Source organism: Rhinopithecus roxellana, chromosome 8, assembly GCF_007565055.1.
Source record: "Rhinopithecus roxellana isolate Shanxi Qingling chromosome 8, ASM756505v1, whole genome shotgun sequence".
NCBI lineage: Eukaryota > Metazoa > Chordata > Mammalia > Primates > Cercopithecidae > Rhinopithecus > Rhinopithecus roxellana.
Genome location: NC_044556.1, coordinates 126,112,938 through 126,134,391, shown reverse-complemented (window position 1 = coordinate 126,134,391; position 21,454 = coordinate 126,112,938). Strand labels below are relative to the sequence as shown.

The 21,454-nt window shown below is 36.4% G+C and overlaps 1 protein-coding gene across 9 annotated transcripts in view; it reads left to right on the top strand.

The window, feature by feature from the left end:
• Nucleotides 1-21,454, top strand: part of COP1 (COP1 E3 ubiquitin ligase) — a 259,903-nt gene that overhangs the window by 36,299 nt on the left and 202,150 nt on the right. For 5 of the 9 annotated variants that reach the window (XM_010367392.2, XM_010367390.2, XM_030936256.1 and 2 more), the window contains 2 exons: nucleotides 7,816-7,892; nucleotides 8,706-8,825. In XM_010367392.2, coding sequence (XP_010365694.1) covers nucleotides 7,816-7,892; nucleotides 8,706-8,825 — 197 coding nt within the window. The remainder of the gene's footprint in view (nucleotides 1-7,815; nucleotides 7,893-8,705; nucleotides 8,826-21,454) is intronic. The other 4 variants (XM_010367393.2, XM_010367391.2, XM_030936257.1 and 1 more) reach the window with 1 other exon arrangement.

Here is a 21,454-nt window from a genome sequence, read left to right as displayed (position 1 = left end):
GAGTATTATAAATATGATTACTTCAGAACTGTTTTATCACTTTTTAAAATGTAACCGGTGGAATCTAAATGTCATAGTGATTTGTTACTTAATATTGATTTAAAAAGATATAAGTAAGCTTTTTTATTCAGTACCAGAAATGTCATTCATTACCTTTTTTTGTGAACTTCTACTTAAATTTCATATCACACACATAGTTTTATCCTTATATTCTGTTTCCATGCTTGAAATTCTAACCGATCTGCCTGTAATGCTTTTCTGTAACAAAATTGGGTGTACAGGCATACTTTTATTGCACTTTGCTTTATTGCACTTTTTAGAAGTTGCATTTTTTTTTTTTTAACAAATTGAAAGTTTGTGACAACCTTGCATTAAGTCTCTTGATGCCACTTTTCCAACACCATGTGCTCACTTCATATCTCTGGGTGCTCAGAAAAATGTCACTGAGATCTTCCAGCCAAGGTGTGAATGCAAAGGAAAAGTTCTTGAAGGAAATTAAAAGTGCTACTCCAGTGAACACATGAATGATAAGAAGGCGAAATCACTTATTGCTGATATGGAGAAAATTTTAGTAGTCTGGATAGATACCAGCCACAACATTCCCTTAAGCCAAAGTCTTATTCAGAACAAGACCCTAACTCTCCTAAGTTCTGTGAAGGCTGAGAGAGGTGAGGAGCTGCAGAAGAAAAGTTTGAAGCTAATGGAGGTTCAAGAGATTTAAGGAAAACAGCCATCTCCATAACATAGAAATATAAGGTGAAGCAGCAAGTGCTGATGTAGAAGCTGTAGCAAGTTATCCAGAAGATCTAGGTAAAAATCATTGTCGAAGGTGGCTATAGTAAATGACAGATTTTCAGTGTAGATACAACAGCCTTCTTTTGGAAGAAGATGCCATCTAGGACTTTTATTGCTGGAGAGGGAAGTCAGTGCCTGCCTTCAAAACTTCCCGTGACAGGCTGACTCTCTTGATAGGGGTTGATGCAGCTGGTGACTTTAAGTGCCAATGCTCATTGACCATTTTGAAAATCCTAGAGCCCTTAAGAATTATGCTGAATCTATGGTGTCTGTGCTCTACAAATAGAACAGCAAAGCCTGAAGACAGCATATCTCTTTTCAGCATGATTTACTGAATATCGTAAGACCACTGTTGAGACCTACTGCTTAGAAAAAAAGATTCCTTTCCAAATATTACTGTTCACTGACAGTGCACCTGGTCACCCCAGAGCACTGATAGAGATGTACAAAAGAGAGTAAGGTTGTTTTCATACTGCTAACACAATATCCATTCTGCAGCCCATAGAGCAAGGAGTCATTTTGACTTTCAGGTCTTATTGAAGAAACACATTTCATAATAACTGCCATAGTGATAGAGAGTCCTATGAGATCTGGGCAAAGTAAATGGAAAGCCTTTTGGAAAGGATTCACCATTCTAGATGCCATTAAGAACACTCGCGTTTCATGGGAGGAGGTCAAAATATCAACATTAAAAGGAGTTTGATGGAAGTTGAGTCCAGTCATCATGGATGACTTTGAAGGGTTCAGGACTTCAGTAGAGGGAGTAACTGCACCTGTAGAGGAAGTAGCCAGAGAGTTAGAATTAGAAGTTGAGCCTGAATATGTTACTGAATTTTGCTGTACTATCATCATAAAACTTTAAATAGATGAGGAATTGTTTCTTATGGATGAACAAAGAAAGTGGTTTCTTGAGATGGAATCTACTCCTAGTGAAGATGCTGTGAACATTGTTGAAATGACATCAAAGACTTTAGAATATTACATAAACTTAGTTGATAAAGCAGCAAGAGGGCTTTAGAGGTTGACTAACTTTGAAAGAAATTCTGCTGTAGGAAAGATGCTATCATATAACATTGCAGGCTATGGAAAAATTTTTTTGTGAAAGGAAGAATCAATTGATGCAGCAATCTTCGTCGTTGTGTTCTTTTAAGAAATTGCCATAGCCAGCTTGGTCTTCAGTGACTACCACCCTGATCAGTCAGCAGCCGTCAACATGGAGGCAAGACTTTCTACCAGCAAAAAGGATTATGACTTGCCAAAGGCTGAGATGATCATTAGCATTTTTTAGCAATAAAACATTTTGATAAATGTGCATATTAATGCTTTTTTAAAAGACATAATAGTTAAAACTACAGTATAGTGTAAACAGAAGTTTTATGTGTATTGGGAAACCAAATTCATGTGACTTGCTTTATTGTGGGGCCTAGAACCGAACCTGCAATTTCTCCAAGGTACGCTTTGTATACAGAAATTACATACTTAAAAGTTTCTCTTGAACTTAATTTCCTTTTAAGTGTTAAGAAGTCTTAAATATGTTTCCTATGTTATTTAATTAGTAGTAGTATACAGTTGATCAAAGAAATAAATATTACACATAATGTTATAAAGCCTGAGACATAAAATTCTATAGTGAACGTACCATATTTACCAAGGTGTGTGGTGTCCTTCTCCCCAAGTAGTTTAAGTGGCGTTGATGAATATTACTAGGGCAAAGTTTCCATTTCCTTTGTGTAATTTTTATTTTTAAATGTGTGAGTCTTGAGAAACCTTATTTATATTAATTAAGTTGATGGGATTTGAAGGCGTTTTTACAGCAACATGACTCATTTCTTTGCCTTCCTTTTGAATTTTGTGCTAAAGAACCACTTAATGATATATTGTCACACAAAAAATTGTAAATGCCCTGTTAACAAGTCAGGCATTTTCTTCAATTTTGATGAAAAGAAAGAGTTGGAAACCAAGTAACTCAAGATGGATTTGGTTTCTTGGTCATTAGAGTCATTAACATTTTCATTGAGATAGATAATATGATTTTCTTTATTTCCTGCTGTAAGCACTACACTGTAGTCCCTCTTCCTCCTGACTTCCCTTCCCTGCGTCTTTCTCTACCTTCCACAGTATTTTCTCTCATTCTCTTCTGTTTCTCCCTTACTTCCCTGCAGTGTGCATACTCTCTCTGTTCCTCTCTGCCTCCCTTGGTCTTGAATGCTCTCTTTCCCTCTCCTGATCCTGAAAGGCTGATTCAGGTAAGGGCTGGAAGTCCGACCCTCCATTACCACCCCTCCCCATTACCACTCCATATATACTCTGCAGGTGTACTCCTCCACTCCTGCCAAAGCTTGCTTCTAAGCTCCCTTACTTGCCTGCTTGCTTGCTTGTTTTCCTCTCCCTCCCTCCCTCCCTCCTTTCCTTTACCCTGTACTCCCCCCACTCACCCAGCTGTCTTTTTCTCTACCTTTCTCTCTCTATGTAAAATTTGTAGGCTGGGGGCCGTGGCTCACGCCTGTAATCCCAGCACTTTGGGAGGCTGACGTGGGCAGATCACGAGGTCAGGAGTTCGAGACCAGCCTGGTCAACATGGTGAAACCTTGTGTTCACTAAAGATACAAAAAATTAGCCGAGCGTGGTTGTGCACACCTGTAATCCCAGCTATTTGGGAGGCTGAGGCAGGAGAATTGCTTGAACCCGGGAGGTGGAGGTTGCAGTGAGCCGAGATTGCACCATTGTACTCCAGCCTGGGTGACAGGGTGAGACACTGTTTCCCAAAAAAAAAAAAAAAAATTGTAAATTTAATTTTCTTACCTCTAATGAATAATCCTCTTACCTACTAACAAAAAATACAGTATGCATGCAAAGTATAGAATCCTTGTTTAAAAAAAAAATGGCTGATGCATATAAAAGTCCTTACTACTGTCAGTCACTATTTTAAATGCTGTATGTACATGAACTCATTCCTTATGGCAGGCTTGTGAGATAGGTACTGATTTTATCATCTTCATTCCTTAGGTGAGGAAACGAAGGCATAGACAGGTTGAGTAACTTGTGTCAAGTTACACAGCCAAAGTGGTGGAATTAGAATTTGGTCTTAGGCAATTGGGCTCAAGCATCTGTGCTTTTACTGTGCTGTTCTGCTTCTAAAAAGACAGTTACTTGAATGGAGTGTTTAGCATTAAAATGTGTTTTCCTTAGTACTAAGAAATGTATGTTCTTAGTACTGTGGATGTTGTAAGGCTCTGTAGAAGTGTAATTAACAAATGTATAACATCCTTAGGTTTAGGTATCAATTCTAAGAATTGATGATGGTTTCAAATTAATGCTTATTTTAATTGGGAATATGAAAGTGTTAGCTAAACGTGACATGTCACACTTAAAATCCAGGAGCATGTCATCAAGATATTCATTCATTCATTCATTCATTCATTCATTCATTCAGTAAATACCAGGTGCCAGCTATGCGTCAGGGACCACAATGGTGGACAAGACAGACATTGATCATAAAATGCTTTATAGTATAAATAAGATGCTAGCTGCTGTCTTTTGCTAATAGGTAAGCATTGCTTTTAAAATAAGTTTTCAAAGTTATGGAATGGAATTCACCATTTTGCTATTCTTGTTTGTAAGTTGTGACATAGGTTTGAAAGGGTTTTCCCACTAAATGTGTGACTCTAATGACTTTCATATATTTTATATATTGACATTTGAATGTTAAGTCCAGTGTATATACCTCGCATTTTAAGAGATTTTTTTTCTGTTAAATTTTTGAAGTAGAAAAATAATAAAATAATCCTTGACGAAGAAACACTTAAGCTGAGTGTACTAAATAAAATCACTTCGTTTATTTTCCATGGGTAACCATTGTTTGTTGTAGGATATAGTTTTTTTAAAATTTTTATGTTTTTGAGACAGCATCTCTTTCTCACTCAGGCTGGAGTACAGTGGAGTGATCATGGCTCACTGCAGCCTCGAACTCCTGGGCTCAAGCAGTCCTACCACCTAGGCCTCCTGAGTAGGTGGGACTACAGGCACGTACCACTACACCTGGCAAATCTTTGCATTTTTTATAGAGGCGCGGTTTTGCTGTGTTACCCAGAATGGTCTCCAGCTCCTGACTCAAGCTGTCTGCCTGCCTCAGCCTCCCTAAGTAATGGAATTACAGGCATGAGCCACTATGCCCAGCTTAGGATATCGTTTTTAAAGAAGAAAAAAGTAACCATTTTTTCAAGTAGCTCCATGAAAAATCTAATACAGTAGTAAAAACTTAGTTTGGTAAATATAGAATTTAAATGTCTTTATATGATATGGCAAGCCAGTTAATACATTGTTTGTTTACATTTTATTTTTGCCATCATTTGCTGTAACTTTATTTTGCAGTTTAATTTTGTGGCCTTTACAGGCTTGCTCTACTTTGGCTGGGCATAGTGTCTCATGCCTGTAATCCAGCACTTGGGAGTCCAAGGCAGACGGATCACTCGAGGCCAAGAGTTCAAGATCAGCCTGGCCAACATGACGAAACCCTGTCTCTATAAAATATTCAAAAATTTGCTGGGTGGAGTGGTGTGCACCTATAGTCCTAGCTACTGGGAAGGCTGAGATGGGAGGATGGTTTGAGCCTGGGAGGTGGAGGTTGCAGTGAGCCAAGATCACGCCACTGCACTCCATCCTGGGTGACAGAGTCATACTCTGTGACAGAGTCACACCCTGTCTCAATAAATAAATAAGTAAATTAAATAAATACAGGCTTGATCTTTAGTTAATAGGGTTGCTTTTGAAAAAAAAAGTTTGATCTTACAGTATTATTATTGAGAATCAAATATAATGGTATATAAGATTTCTTGGTAAAATTCAATGTGGCATATTCATATAAAGTATTTAACAGTCACTATTTTTCTTCAAATGGTTAAATTAAATTCATAACTGGGACACTGGCCTATTGACTTACTCGTAACTCTTTATTCTCACTGAATTATTTCATGCTCTCTACTTTATCTGGATTATAATAACTTTCCTTGTGTAAGGTACCTGTAGTTCAGGCCCTTCACAATCTGACTCTGATCTGCCTACATTTCCAGGTTTAGTTCTTAATCCCTGTGAATCATTCACAAGATCACTCTGACCCTTGTTTTAGCTATGTTGATTTTACTTGTTTGTTTGTTTGTTTGTTTATTTAGAGACGGAGTCTGGCTCTGTCTCCCAGGCTCAGTGGGGTGCAATGACACGATCTCGGCTCACTACCTCCCAGGTTCAAGTGATTCTCCTCCCTCAGCCTCCCCAGTAACTGAGACTACAGGCGCGTGCCACCATGTCGGGCTCATTTTTCTATTTTTAGTAGAGGCAGGATTTCGCCATGTTGACCAGGCTGGTCTTGAACTCTTGACCTCGGGTGATCCACCCGTCTTGACCTCCCAAAGTTCTGGGATTACTATATTGATTTTAAATCATTGTATCTCCTGCACACACACACACACACACACACACACAGACACACACACACTTTCTCACCTGAATTTTTCTTCACTCCTATATTGATTTTAAATCGTATCTCTTACACATACATACACACACACCCCCCCACACACACCCGCTCTCTCACCTGAATTTTTCTTCACTCCTATTTTTGCTTAATGAGTCTCTGTGTGCCTATTATGGCCCATTTCTAATGTTGCCTTCTGTATGAAGTGTGCTTGTTAACATTTTGATTGATCTCTGTATACTTTGTAAATCTATTTTAACGATAGTACTGATTATCACATTATGTTATAAGTACTGTATCATATGAATCTGTCTTGCTTGTCTGAATTGCTTGAGGCCTTGTGTTATATCTTTGAAGCTTGGATCCTTATGAACTTGCTATCTGTTTGGTGTTTTCAAAAATATTTATACTTGCATTGTGGTATAGGGGGAAGTATCAGACAGTTGGGTCTGTATTCTCAGCACTGCCTCATTGTATATGTCACCATGCATAAGTTCCTTATGCTCTCTGTGCTAATATTCATCTCTAATTGGGGAGGATAATCTGTAAGATATTGTCTATAAAGTGCCTACCTAACCTAGTACTAGTTTCCCTTTTAAAAAAAAATCAGTTTTTTGTGTCAGTTTATATTTGTTGGTTGTGGAAAAATCGAAAAATCCCATTTAAAGTGGTTAAATATTATGGAAAATGTATCGATTCACAGGAAAAGAGTTTCTAGAGCTAGTTATCAGTGGTTCAGTGGTATTATCAGGTTCTTTCTGTTGTTCTGTTCTTCCATTGCCAGCATACACCTTAGTCTTTTGGCTGGCTATTCTTGAGATTGCAAGATGGCTCTAAGCAGTTTCAGATACCCCTTATGAAGGCATGGTTTTTTCTCCTATCCTTTTCTTTCTGAAAGATAGCACATCTCTCTTTGGTCAAAATTGGGTTACATACTTAACCCCACGTCAACCACTGGCAAGGGCATGAATGACTAGATTGCCTTAGGTTAGTCAAAGTAATACATGGGGTTGGGGTGAGATCTAACTTCTCTGAAAGTTATATGGCAGTCTGATACTTGGAAAAAAGGTCATGTTATTATCAAGAGAAAGAGTAGGATGGTTTTTGGATAGGTAACTAAAAGTGTCTTCCATGGTATTTTTAGAAAAATTACAAAGAAAAAGAACAAATGCAAGTCTTTAGTGCTTAACTCATAGTAGATACTCAGTTACTCATGCCTTGTTACCATATGGGGCATGTGATGGTCTCACATGGTGAATGAGGATTTCTCTCTCGGCAGGTGCCAGTAACGTCATCATTGAGAAATTTGTAAGGGAAAATTCATATTCTGAAGAATTCTCCTATAGTAATAGTAGTTATAGTAGTAGCAGCTGCAGCAAAACTGTTTTCTAATTTGAAATAAAATAAAAAGCTAACACTTTCTGTTTAGCATGTTTTTAATTTGGAGGCTATGTATAGGTAAAATAGAATCTATCTAAACTGAAGAATTACACGATACATTTAACAAAAATACAAATTATTTGTGCTTTTTATTTTGTTTCTGTTTTCAGTGAATGAACTCATTCTTAAACAAAAGCAAAGATTTGAGGAAAAGAGGTTCAAATTGGACCACTCAGTGAGTAGCACCGTATGTTTCAACTCTTATTACTATTTTTAATACATTTCATTTTGTTGTTTTTATTGGTTTAATATTAGTTAGACGTTAAAGTTTAATATATTATTGATTTTTCTTAAAGGAGATTGTTTAGGATTGTTCTAGTCAAATAACTTTCTTAACTGCATTGTCTGTAATACTTTACTAGAGTGCTCCTATTTTGAAAGATCTGGTGGGATTATATGGAAACATGTCTTTTAATACTTGACATTTGAAGGATTATATTGCATGGTGAAACAATGGTTAGATATTTTCAAAAAAACTGTCGAGGCTGGGCTTATACCTGTAATCCTAACACTTTGGGAGGCCAAGGCTGAAGGATCACTTAAGCCCAAGAATTTGAGACTAGCTTGGGCAACATAGTGAGATTCTGTCTATATTCAAACAAAAACAAAAACAAACCTTTGAAAGATTCTCAATTTTAAAGGCTTAGTCCCAAATTACCAAGGCAAATGAGCTTAATACCTTACTACATGCAAAATTGAAAATATGGCTTGACAAGTAATTAAATTCAGTTATTTTGAAGGTAAATTACAGCTTTAGAATATTCTCGAATGCACCTTTTATATTTGTTATCTTAATTCATTTAAGGGAGAAGAAATAGTGTTTAAGTTATAACTAGAAGACAGTAGGGAGCCACTAGCTAGGAAGGAGTAGTTTGGAACATTGCAGTGTATTTTTGGTATCTGTGTGTTGAGCATATTAGGAAGTAGCAAGTAAACATTTGTTTTAGTCTCTAAAACAGTCTTCTTAGGAAGTTGTTGTTTCTTCTTTCTTCATTTTTAGAATGGCCACAGGTGGCAGATATTTCAAGATTTGTTGGGAACTGACCAAGATAACCTTGATTTGGCCAATGTCAATCTTATGTTGGAGTTACTAGTGCAGAAGAAGAAACAACTGGAAGCAGTAAGTGGTAGCTAAACTTAAATGATGTTTAAAATGTTTTAAATGATGAACTTTATTGCAATGAAAAAGATCTAAAAAATGATAGGCTAGCTTCACTAATCCACTCATTTTTACTCAGCTAGAAACAGCTACAAAGTGTCACTTCTGCTAAATAGTTTTGCTGGTCATTTGTCTTCTAATGAGTATCTTTCTTGCCATATCATCCCCTCTTCATATGTATTCAGTGCATTCGGGAGTTGAAGGAGAAATAGAGATTATTTTTATCTACATAAAATTCTTTCAGCAGGTGTCCATTGGTAGCAATAGTAGTGTATGGCATAACTAAGAGCATTTAAAGAGATCTCTACTAAATATATCTTATTTAATGTAATGTAAAATTCCATTTATTTTATGTAAATGTTAAAGATGTAAAATGTGAAATTGCAAGTGTTGGGAATTGAGTGTGATATAAGCAGCACACACCTTAGCATAAGCAAATACTACCCTGAGGCTAAACATAAAGGAAGTATTTATTGACACAGTAAGGGAGTGAATAACACATACACACAAAAAGGAATAGTTGAACAACCAAACTTTGAGAAGATTAGAACCATGGCTTCTCTGGAAGGCTACAAGTACATGAGATTAGGGATTTGAATGTTGTTGAGATTCTTTCTTTTGTGTCCCTTGTGCCTGTTTGATTGAGACAGCTCTGATTTTCTTTTCTCATAGACTTCTTTATCACATGGTGGATAATAATGTCATTTGCACTCTTGGTTTATATGCATGTTTTTTGATAAAAGAAAAAAAGGAGCTTTTGTTTCCAACTGCAGTTAAAAAATTTCTGTGGCTAGATTATGATTAACTTAGCTTGGATCTGGATCCCACTCACTGTGGTGGGGATCTGCTAGTAGGAGAAAGGTGTGTCAGGTTGAGCCAGCCAAGATGAGTTGTCTCCCATGTTGTATCTGTTTGGGAGGTGGGGTTCATGGGAATTTCTCTTACGGTTTTAACCATAGTTTTCTATTAGCATCTACTATGTGCCAGGGGTTGTGTTAAGGGCTGTGGACAAGCTAAAGTTCTGCTGTGTGCGTGTGTTTGTGAACTAAATCAGTAAAGCACGTGTTTTCACATGGTGATAAGTAATAGAAAAGACTTTTTTTTTTTTAAGGGACAAAGTTTCTCTCTGTCACCCACCCAGTCTGGAGTACAGTGGTATAGTCATAGCTCACTGCATCCTCTACCTCCTGGGCTCAGGTGATCCTCCTGCCTCAGCCTCCTACTCACGCCACTATTTTTTTTTAATTTTTAAATCACCCGACTAGTATATTTTTATTTTTATTTTTATTTTTTTGTAGATACAGGTCTCAGTATATTGCCTACAGTAGTCTCAAACTCCTGGCTTCAAGCAGTCCTCCCACCTGAGCCTCCCAAGGTGCTGGGATTATAGGCATGAGCCACTGCTCCCAGCCCTAAAATGACTTTATATGAAAGATTGAACATATGCAGTTACCTTGCTCCCTTTTGAAACGATGAAAATGACAGTAAATTAGGGATTTTAAAGAGGCAAAAAATAAAAATAAGAATGAGAGAAGATATATGTTCAGGAATGTTTACTAAGCTATGAAACAGATGGACAAAAGATAATATATTAGTAGATCTGAGGAAACTGAATGCTACACCAGCAATAGGGAGAAAGCTAAGAACTGACCCTATTTATATTGTGGAGCAGAGGCCCTGGGATTGGGACCATCAGGTATCTGATACAGTAAAGGCTGAAAACAGAATGATTGGTTGAGAATCTGTTTAAGAAGCAGTTGGAATCCCTGATTCCTTCCTATATAACTAAGCTAATGATTCTTCCTTTTCTACTTTAGGAGAAAACTATAATTTTTAACCCCTCCACCCTCAACGGAGGTGGTAAGAGAGAGGCTCTCTGGACCACTTCGTAACAGGCACACTTAAAGATGTATGTGGGTGTTCCTGTTTCTCCACAGCCTCGTCAGCATCTATTGTTTCTTGGCTTTTTAATAATTGCCATTCTGACTGATGTGAGATGGTATCTCATTGTGGTTTTGATTTGCATTTATCTAATGATCAGTGATGTTGAGCTTTTTTGTCATATGTTTTTTGGCCACATAAATGTCTTTTGAGAAGTGTCTGTTCATATCCTTTGCCCACTTTTTGATGGGGTGGTTTATTTTTTCTCCTGTAAATTTGTTTTAAGTTCCTTGTAGATTGTGGATACTAGACCTTTGTCAGATGGGTAGATGGCAAAAATTTTTCCCCGTTCTGTAGCTTGCCTGTTCACTCTGATGATAGTTTATTTTGCTGTGCAGAAACTCTTTAGTTTAATTAGATCCCATATGCCAATTTTGGCTTTTGTCGCAATTGCTTTTGATGTTTCAGTCATGAAGTCTTTGCCCATTCCTATGTCCTGAATGGTATTGCCTAGGTAACAAACCTACACATTCTGCACTTATGTCCCAGAACTTAAAGTTAAAAAAAAAAAAAGAAAAGAAAGATGTGTGTGGGCTACCATACCAAAAGCAGATAATTACATAGTGAAAGTGAGAACTGGTAACCTTCCTACCTTCTAATATGCCAGCATTAGTCTTTGTTTCCTTTTTGGCTTGGAATTGAAGAAACACAGTTGTCTTATTAAATTACAGATTCTTTCCTATTATTTTCTGAAGAGAGAGCCACGTCAGAAACAAAGTTCCTGTCATATATATATTTTTTTACATTATTGCTTTCTGTTTTACTTTTCATTATTATTTAACCTGAATCTTTCCAGCATACAGAAAAGTACAGAAAATAATATGGAACTCTAAAATACTCCTTCTTAGTTTTAATAAATGAAGATTTTGGCATATGTCTCAGATCTGACTTAAGAATTAATTATTTTCGTACTTAAACCCCTCTCATCTCATTCCCTTCTCCTAGTGTAACCACCATATGAAGTGGCAATGATCCTTCTCAAGCATGTGTATGCGTTTCTTATGTATGTTAGTATCTAAACCATATAAAGTATTGTTTGTATAAATTAGAGGTTTATATGTAGGGTTTCATACTGTAGTTATCCTTTTGAAATATACCTATTCGTTTACTTTTTGAGGTTCATATTGATAAATGTAGATTTGGTTTATTTATTTTAACTTCTTTACAGTAATCTGTCTCAGAGATATATCTATTATTAGAGCCGGGTGCGGTGGCTCATGCCTGTAATCCCAACACTTTGGGAGGCCGAGGTGGGCAGATCACGAGGTCAGGAGATAGAGACCATCCTGGCTAACATGGTGAAACCCTGTCTCTACTAAAAAATACAAAAAATTAGCCAGGAGTGGTGGCAGGCACCTGTAGTCCCAGCTACTCGGGAGGCTGAGGCAGGAGAATGGCGTGAACCCGGGAGGCGGAGCTTGCAGTGCGCACCACTGCACTCCAGCCTGGGCGACAGAGTGAGACTCGTCTCCAAAAAAAAAAAAAATACAAAATTAACCGGGGTGGTGGCACATGCCTGTAGTCCCAGCTGCTCAGGAAGGTGAAGCAGGAGAATCGCTTGAACCCAGGAGGTGGAGGTTGCGGTGAGCCGAGATGACACCATTGCACTCCAGCCTGAGTTACAAGAGCGAAACTCCGTCTCAAAAAAAAAGAGAAATATATCTATTATTCTATTGATGGGCATTTGGATTCTTCTCAATTCTTAGTTTGTCAGCACTACATTTAGTATACCTTTCTCCTTGTGCTCGCGTTAGGCAATGTGCACACATTTTAACCTTACTAAATGTTTGGTATTGACAGATTGCTCTTCTGTGGGTTTATGCCATATAAACACGTAGTATTTTCTGTTTTTTAGTTACTGCCAGTCTGGTAATTATCGAATGCTGTTTCTGTGTTTGTATGTGTGTTTTAAAAATACATTTCTGTAATAACTAGTACAATTGAGAATTTCTTCATTTGGCCACCCTTGTTTTCTGTTTGATGAATTACCTATTCATATTCTGTGTCCATTTTCCTGATGGATCATTTGTCTTTTTTCTTACTGATTTGTATGTGTGTGTGCGCTTGTATTTTGGATATTAATACTTTGCCAAGTATATATTTTGGTAATTGAATTCTAGTTGAATTGCATTATAGTTGGAAAACATAATTTACATGATTTTAGGTGATTCCATTTTAGATGCTTTGTTGATTCATTACTTACAACTTTTTGTCTTTTTAGTGGTTGTTTTAGAGTTTTTAATACAATTGCTACCACATTCTACATTAAAGTAATATTATACTACTTCATCTCTATTACAAGAACCTCAGGCTGGGCGCAGTGGCTTACGCCTGTAATCGTAGCACTTTGGGAGACCAAGGTGGGCGGATTGCCTGAGCTCAGGAGTTTGAGACCAGCCTGGGCAACATGGTGAAACCCTGTCTCTACTAAAAATACAAAATTTTAGCCAGGTGTGGTGGTGTGCGCCTGTAGTCCCAGCTACTTGGGAGGCTGAGGAGGATTGCTTGAACCCAGGAGGCAGAGGTTGCAGTGAGCCAAGATTGTGCCACTGCATTCCAGCCTGGGGTCTCCAAGGAAAAAAAAAAAAAAAGAACCTTAAAAACAGTATACTTTCATTTTCTCTCTGCTGGCCGTTGTGGTATTTTATGTCATATGTTTTACTTCTAAATATGTTATATATTCCACAACACATTGTTATTAATTGTGGTTAAATTATGGAGATTTCTAACAAGTCTTATATTACCCATTTATTTACCATTTCTGGTGTACTATATTCTTTCGAGTAGATCAGTTTCTATCTGTTATTTTCCTTTAGCCTCAAGGACATCATTTACCATTTCTTTAGTGCAGGACTGCTGGAAGCAAATTACTTCTTTTATATGTCTGACAAAGTCTTTATTTTGTGTTTGAAAGGTATTCCATATGAGTATAAAATTCCATGTTGACTTTTAAAGAAATGTTGCTCCACTGTCTTCTAGCATTGTTTCAGATGAAAAGTCTGCTGTCATTCTTATCTTTTGTCTTCTTAATGAAATATGTTTCTCCCAGTTTAAGATATTCTTTTTATGGGTATACGCATTTTGATTATGATGTGCCTTGCAATAGGGTTTTACTCCCCCTCCCTTTGTGTCTTTTTGTTATTGGGTTCTTTGAATTTTTTAGATCTGTAGATTTATAGTTTGCTTCAGATTTAGAAAATTTTTGGCCATTATTCAGATATTTTTATGTCCCCCTTCCACTTTGGGAATTCCAATTACATATCTCTTAGGGTAGTTGAAGTTGTTCTTTAGGTCACTGATGAAGGTTTTGTTCATTTTATTTGATCTTTTTCATCTTTCGAGTTCATTTTGGATAGTTTCTATTGCTGTCTTCAATTTTTTTCCGTGTAGATTGACTTTTCCCCTTATTGTAGGATATATTTTTCGGCTTCTTTGCATGCTTGTTTCTTAGATGCCAGAAATTATAAGTTTTGCCTTGTTCAGCGCTGAATACTTTTGTAATCCTTTATATATTCCTGAACTTTGTCCTGACATGTAGTTAAGTTACTTGGAAACAGTTTGAATCTCTTGAAGCTGGTTCTTAAGGTATGATAGGTAGGACCAGAGCAGTTTTTTGTCTCTGCTAGTTTTGCCTCACTACTGAGACAACCTTTTTGAGTACCTGATGCATGTATATTTCTTGGTTTTTCTACTCTGGCTGCTGGGAACATGTAATCTTTCTGGTCCTTTGTCTGGAAAGCATTGTTTCATATAGTTGGACTGGTGTTTTGTTGTTTAAGGCAGGATTGTAAATCTAGTCCCTTTTACTCCATTTTTGCCCGAAAGGGAAGCTCAATTTGCATGTTTAGTCCTTTGAAATTGATAGTGATTTTCACTGTAGCTCAGCATAATCTATTTTGTAAATATTCCACTTGCATTTGAAAACTGTTTTTATTCATTGTAGTGCTTTATAAATATGATTATGTAGAGTTGGTTGATATTACTATTATTGTTGTTATTTTTTTGAGATGGAGTCTCTCTGCCACCCAGGCTAGAGTGCAGTGGCATGATCTCCGCTGCAACCTCTGCCTCCCAGGTTCAAGTGATTCTCCTGCCTCAACCTCCCAAGTAGCTGGAATTACTGGTATGCACCACCCGCCTCAGCTTATTTTTATATTTTTGGTAGAGATGGGGGGGGGGGGGTCTCACCATGTTGACCAGGCTGGTCTCGAACTCCTGGCCTTGGGTGATCTGCCTGCATTGGCCTCCAGAAGTGCGGAAATTACAGGTGTGAGTCACCACACCCAGCCAGTTAATATTATTACAATTGTTTTTCCTCCTTGCTCTGTTAGTTGCTGACAAATGTGTTACATTTATAATTTTAATTGTCTATTTTTGTTTTCTTTTTCGGTAATTTTTGCTTCATGTATTTTGAAGCCCTGTTATTAGGTGCAGTTCATACATGCTTGGAATTTTTTATGTCTTCTGGATGAATCATCTCCTTTATTATTATTATGAAATGGATATGTTTATTGTTGGAAATATTTCTTGTTCTGAAGTCTGCTTTGTCTGGTACTGATATAGCCACAGCACCTTACTTATAGCTAATGTTTCCATAGTATAGTCTTCTTCATGCTTGTACTTTAATTCTGTCATTGTCCTTATAAAGTGTGTGTCTCTAACAGTAGGTAGGTGTTTTTTTCTGTTGTTTTTAAAAACACAGTCTAATAAGTGCATTGAATTGAAGTGCTCAAGTCTATTTAAATTTTACTTATATTTACTTATATTATATATAAGTATATAATATAATAATTATATTAATTATTGATATGGTTGGGTTTGAGTCTACACCATGGTATTTGTTTTCCATTTCTCCCTCCTGTTCTTTATCACCTCTTCCTCCTTTCTCGCCTTCTTTAGACATCATTGGGTTTTCATCATTCCATTTTATCTTCTCTGTTTTTCACGTACTTCTTTTTATTGTAGTTTTAGTGTTTTCTCTAAATACCACAAAAGGCCTTTTCTCCCACACAGTTTATGGTATGCTACTTCAAGGACAGTATGTTTATAGGCAATCTTGAATATATGGTATTCCACTTTAAGAAAAATGTGAAACTTTACAATAACTCAGTTTACTAAACTTCTGCTTTTTTTGGTTCAAACCATGCTATAAATCCCACCAAACTTTTTTTCCCCCTTTTTTTAAACATTGTTATTTTGGCTTTTGAAGATGGGATACCAAAATAAATAAGTAAATAAATAAGAACAAAAACCCACCCGTCTCTTTTTTTTATTTACCCAAATATTTACCTTTTCAGATGCTCTTCATTTTTTCTCGCATCCATCCGGATGATTTCCCTTTTACTTGTGTAACTTTTTTTACTATTTCTTGTAAAGCAGATTGTTTTGCCCTATATAGAAACTTTGGGTTTTCTTTTTAAAACACTTTAAAGATATTTTCACTGTTCTTTTGTTTCTGATGAAATCAGTAGTCATTTTTACCATCCTTCTCCTAAAGCTAGTATATCATTTTTCTAACCGCTTTTAAGACATTCTTTTTGACGCTAGTTGTCAGCAATTTGACTATGTTATTCCTACATTTTATTATTTTTATAGTTATCTTTCTTGGGTTTCATGGAACAAGAAGGTCTGTTCCTTTTTTTATTTTGTTTGTTGGCAGCATACAAATTCAATGCCTAGGATTTGATTTTTGAACATGGTGAGCCATTACTTATTCAGCCTTTTGCTCTACTTCTTTTTCTGTAGGTTTCTAGTCATATGTTGTTATAATGTTTCATGTTATCTTACAGACTTCTGATGCTCTGTTCTTATTTTCCTTTTTTTCTGTGAATTTAAATAATTTGTATTGAAGTGTATTTGAGTTTGTTATTCCTTTCCTCTGTTATGCCTACTTTGCTCTTAATTTCATTCAATTTTTAAATTTTAATTAATTTATTTATAAAATTATTTATTTATTTATTTATTTTTAGGAGAAGGATGAGAGACTGACCTCTTTGGTTTTATTCAGGAATTTAGCTTAGTTGGGGCTTAATTGCTGCTTGAGTTAGTTTCAGTCATTGGCTTTAAAGAATAGTATGCATTTTTGGTTTATCCCCTTTTTTGCTACTGTGGAAGTAACCTTTTACATTTTAATCTGAAGAGGATTAAACACTATTTTTTTTTAACTGAAATGTTTTGTATTGTGAAAGTGCTGTCTCTGTGATGCCAGTGCTTCCACATTTAAGTCACTCATTATATGAACTGTTGTCACTTTTTGTAAATATTCCTCTTATGCTTTGAAGCATGTGTGTTCTGAAATTGTTTCAAGGATTTATGTTCTTTATGTCTAATATCTTTCTATTTAAAATTTTCTATTAAAATTGTTTAAAAATAAAATCCCAGCTAATACAGAAGAAAGTGGATTAATTTACTAATATGATTATGGATTTTTCTATTTTCCTTTCAATACTGTCGTCTTCTAGTTTTATATCCTTTCAGTCTTTTTGTATTTAACTTTTAAGTTCAGGAGTACATGTGCAGGTTTGTCATATATAGGTAAACTTGTGTCATGGGGGTTCGTTGTACAGATTATTTTGTCACCCAGCTATTAAGACTAATATCCATTAGTTATTTTTCCTGATCCTTTTCCTCTTCCCGCCCTTCCACCCGCTGGTAGGCCCCAGTGTGTATTGTTCCCTTCTATGTGTCCATGTGTCCTCATCGTTTAGTTCTCACTTGTAAGTGAGAACACATGGTATTTGGTTTTCATCCTGTGTTAGTTTGCTAAGGATAATGGTTTCTAGTTCCATTTATGTTCCTGCAGAGGATGTGATCTCCTTTTTTATGGCTGCGTAGCATTCTGTCGTGTATATGCACCATATTTTCTTTATCTAATCTACCATTAATGAACATTTAGGTTGATTCCATGTCTTTGCTGTTGTAAATAGTGCTGCAGTGAACATACATGTGCATATATCTTTATAATAGAAGGATTTATATTCCTTTGAATATCCTGGTCACATACACCCTTTCAGGACTGAGCCAGGAAGAAATGGAATCCCTGAACAGACCAGTGAAGAGCTCCAACATTAAATCAGTAATAAATAGCCCTACCAGATATACAAAGAAAAGCTGGTACCATTCCTACTGAAACTGTTCCAAAAAATTGAGGAAGAGGCACTCCTCGCTAAGTGTTCTATGAGGCCAGCATCATCTTGATACCAAAACCTGGCAGAGACACAACAAAAAAAGGAAACTTAAGACCAGTATTATTGATTCACATCCATGCAAAATTCCTCAACAAAATACTGGCAAATTGAATCCAGCAGTACACCAAAAAGCTTATCCAGCATGATAAAGTAGGCTTTATCTTTGGGATGCAGGGCTGGTTCAACATATGCAAATCAATAAATGTGATCTATCACATAAATGGAACTAAAGACAAAAACTACATGATTATCTCAATAGATGCAGAAAAAGCTTTCAATAAAATTCATCCCCCCTTCGTATTAAAAACTCTCAGTAAACTATGTGTTGAAGGAACATACCTCAAAATAGTAAGGGCCATCTATGACAAACCCACAGCCAACATCATTAAATGGGCAAAGGCTGGAAGCATTGCCCTTGAAAACCAACACAAGACAAGGATGTCCTCTTTTACTACTCCTGTTTATTCAACATAGTAATGGAAGTCTTGGCCGGAGCAGTCAAGCATAGAGAGAAAGGGAATCCAAATGGGAGGAGAGTAAGTTGAACTATCTCTGTTTGCAGATGACATGGTTCTCTATCTAGAAAATCCCATAGTCTCAGCTGAAAAGCTTTTTAAGCTGATAAACAAGTTCAGCAAAGTCTCAGGATACAAAAATCAATGTACAAAAATCACTAGTATTCATTTCTTTCAGTACAAAGACTTGGGAACTACCTGACTTATAAAAGGATTTGTTATCTAGTCTTTAGAGTCATTCACTTTTCCAGACTGCAGTATTTTTTATTGCCTTATTTTGTTATTCCACAGAATTTTATAGCCCAGGGGCATGTATCGAGGTAAACTTCTGGGTGGGTAAAAGATAAGTGACAAGCCTGCCTGCCTTGCTGCTATCCCTTCCTTACAACCCTCTGTACAAAGTGAGAATAGAAAATTTGATGAAAGAGGCTAGAATTGAGAACTGGAGTGATGTCTCGTGAGCAGACATGTTTTAGAAGAAGAAAAGGCAGATGGTGGAAAATTAGGGAATGAATTTCCTAAAACGCTCTGTGTCCACATACACTTTTTAAGAACTTCCTGCATTCTCAGGTATGTCTGTACCCTTATTTGAAGTCTGTTGTCTATTTATACAAGCAGAAGTGAATATCCTTTAGAAGTTTTCTGTTGACAGTAGATTTAAGGAAAATACTGTAGTCTTCTAGAGAAAAATTATTACCTAAATAGTAATATCCTATGTAAAGTATGGGATGATGACTGCTGTTTGTGAAACGTTATCTGCACATTTTATAAATGGGGAATCTGAACCCAAGTAGGGGAAAAACACATAAAGTTATCTAGGGTTTTTTTGGTTAGAATTTTAAGCTAGGCACAGTGGCTCATGCCATAATCACAGCACTTTGGGAGGCCAGGGAAGGCAGGTCACTTGAGGTCAGGAGTTCAAGACCAGCCTGGCCAGCATGGTGAAACCCAGTTTCTACTAAAAATACAAAAATTAGCCAGACGTGGTGTTGCAAAACTGTAATCCCAGCTACTTGGGAGGCCGAGGCAGGAGAATTGCTTCAACCAGGGGGACGGAGGCTGCAGTGAGCTGAGATGGTGCCACTGTACTCCAGCCTGGGAAACAGAGCAAGACTCTGTCTCAAGAAAAAAAAAAAAATCTAGGTAATAAATACAGTCTAATTTACAATGTCATAATGTTATTAACAAGATTTATAGCAAGTAGCAGCAGTCCCTAGTTCCATTACTCCCATTCCCTTGTATCAACTTTCTAGAAGGAATCTTCTAGAAATCAATTTTTAATTGTTTTTATTTACTGAGCACACTCTCTATTATATGTGTGTGTGTGTGTGTGTATATATATATATATATATATTTTTTTTTTTTAATTAAGAGAGAGAGAGAGAGAGAGTCTTGCTCTTTCATCCAGACTGGACTGCAGTGGCACGATCACAGCTCACTGCAGCCTTGACCTTCCTGGGTTCAGCTTCCCAAGTAGCTAGGACCACAGGTACATGTCCCTACACCGGGCTAGTTTTGTATTTTTTGTAGAGCTGGGATTTTGCCATGTTGCCCAGGCTGGTCTTGAACTCCTGAGCTTACCCAATCTGCCTGCCTTGGCTTCCCACAGTGCTAGGATTGTGCAGCCAACAATTCTATATTTCTAAATGACTTGCCTATGCCATTCTGCTTGGAAAGTCTTATGCAAAAAAAAAAAAAAAAAAAAAAGTTTGCCATCAAAATGGCAGTTGTTCTACTCTTGAGAAACTATTGTAGAGTGAACTGTACTTGGGAAGATTAACTCATGCTAACTAAACCTGTAAGGACCAAATTACTCATTTATAGTGAAATGTATAAAAATCAGTTACATTAGTTATTTACATAGTTCTGACCAGTGTGTTTTCTCCCAGTTGGAAAGACATCTAACTTACCATGTAACAGAAGGATACTAAAGCATGGAATTGGAATAACAAGAGTTTAATACGCAATTCACGTATATAATTATATTAGGCTCTGATCAGGCAGTTGCTTCCATTCCCATAATAAGGATAATTTTTTCTTTTAGAATACAACAAAATTTAGTTGCAGAGAAGGATAGGAAAGTAAAGACCAATGTTCTATAAAAATTTGAAGCATATTTCGTGTCACATGGTAGATACACTCCCTCTTGAGACACTTGACTGAACCAGATGGGACAAGTGTAACAAAAACTTGCTGTATTGTAAAGAGTACTGAGAGTAGAGAGTAAAATTCTAAATATGTATATTTCTTTCTTTTTTTCTAAATACGTTTCTCTTTGTTCTTTTTCTTACATGCTTCCTTATCTGAAAGTGGGAGAATTGGGCTAAATGATCATTACATGTTTTTTGGAACTTTTGACAATTGTAAGAGATGTGTAGAGAATTGACTTCTTGGACTTCTATTTTTAGTAGTGGAATTACTTTCATGTTAAAAGTTCTGCACCTGTTCTAGTAGAACATTATATGGCTAGACATTTCAGTATAATTGGTTATACTCTTTGCATTTTTTAAAGCATTCTCTTTTCTTCCACTATCTATTTTTTATAATTTTCTTTCATATTTGTGAAATTATAGTTTCATATTTGCCATTCATCTCCTTTCTTGAAATGCTTCCTAAAAAGATTAAACTGCAGAAGAAGGTGTCATGTGGCAAATTCCTGGTGTATGTAATTGGCCCCACTTTCCTTTTACATTGACACTTTGGGGACTTTCCCCTTCTTTCTACAAATCAATTGCATTCTTGTTGTATTTACATATTCTAGTTAATAGATTGAAATGAAGTGTTTAAATTTATAATTTTGAAGATAGTTTGTATACTTCCTTTGTAAATGAACTGTCACTTGATTAGCTTGGAGTTACTTTTTATATAAAGTTGTTACTTTTTAAATAAACATGTGGTCTTTGTCCTCTAGACAAATAATCTGTAGATAGTTAGAGATAACTAGTGT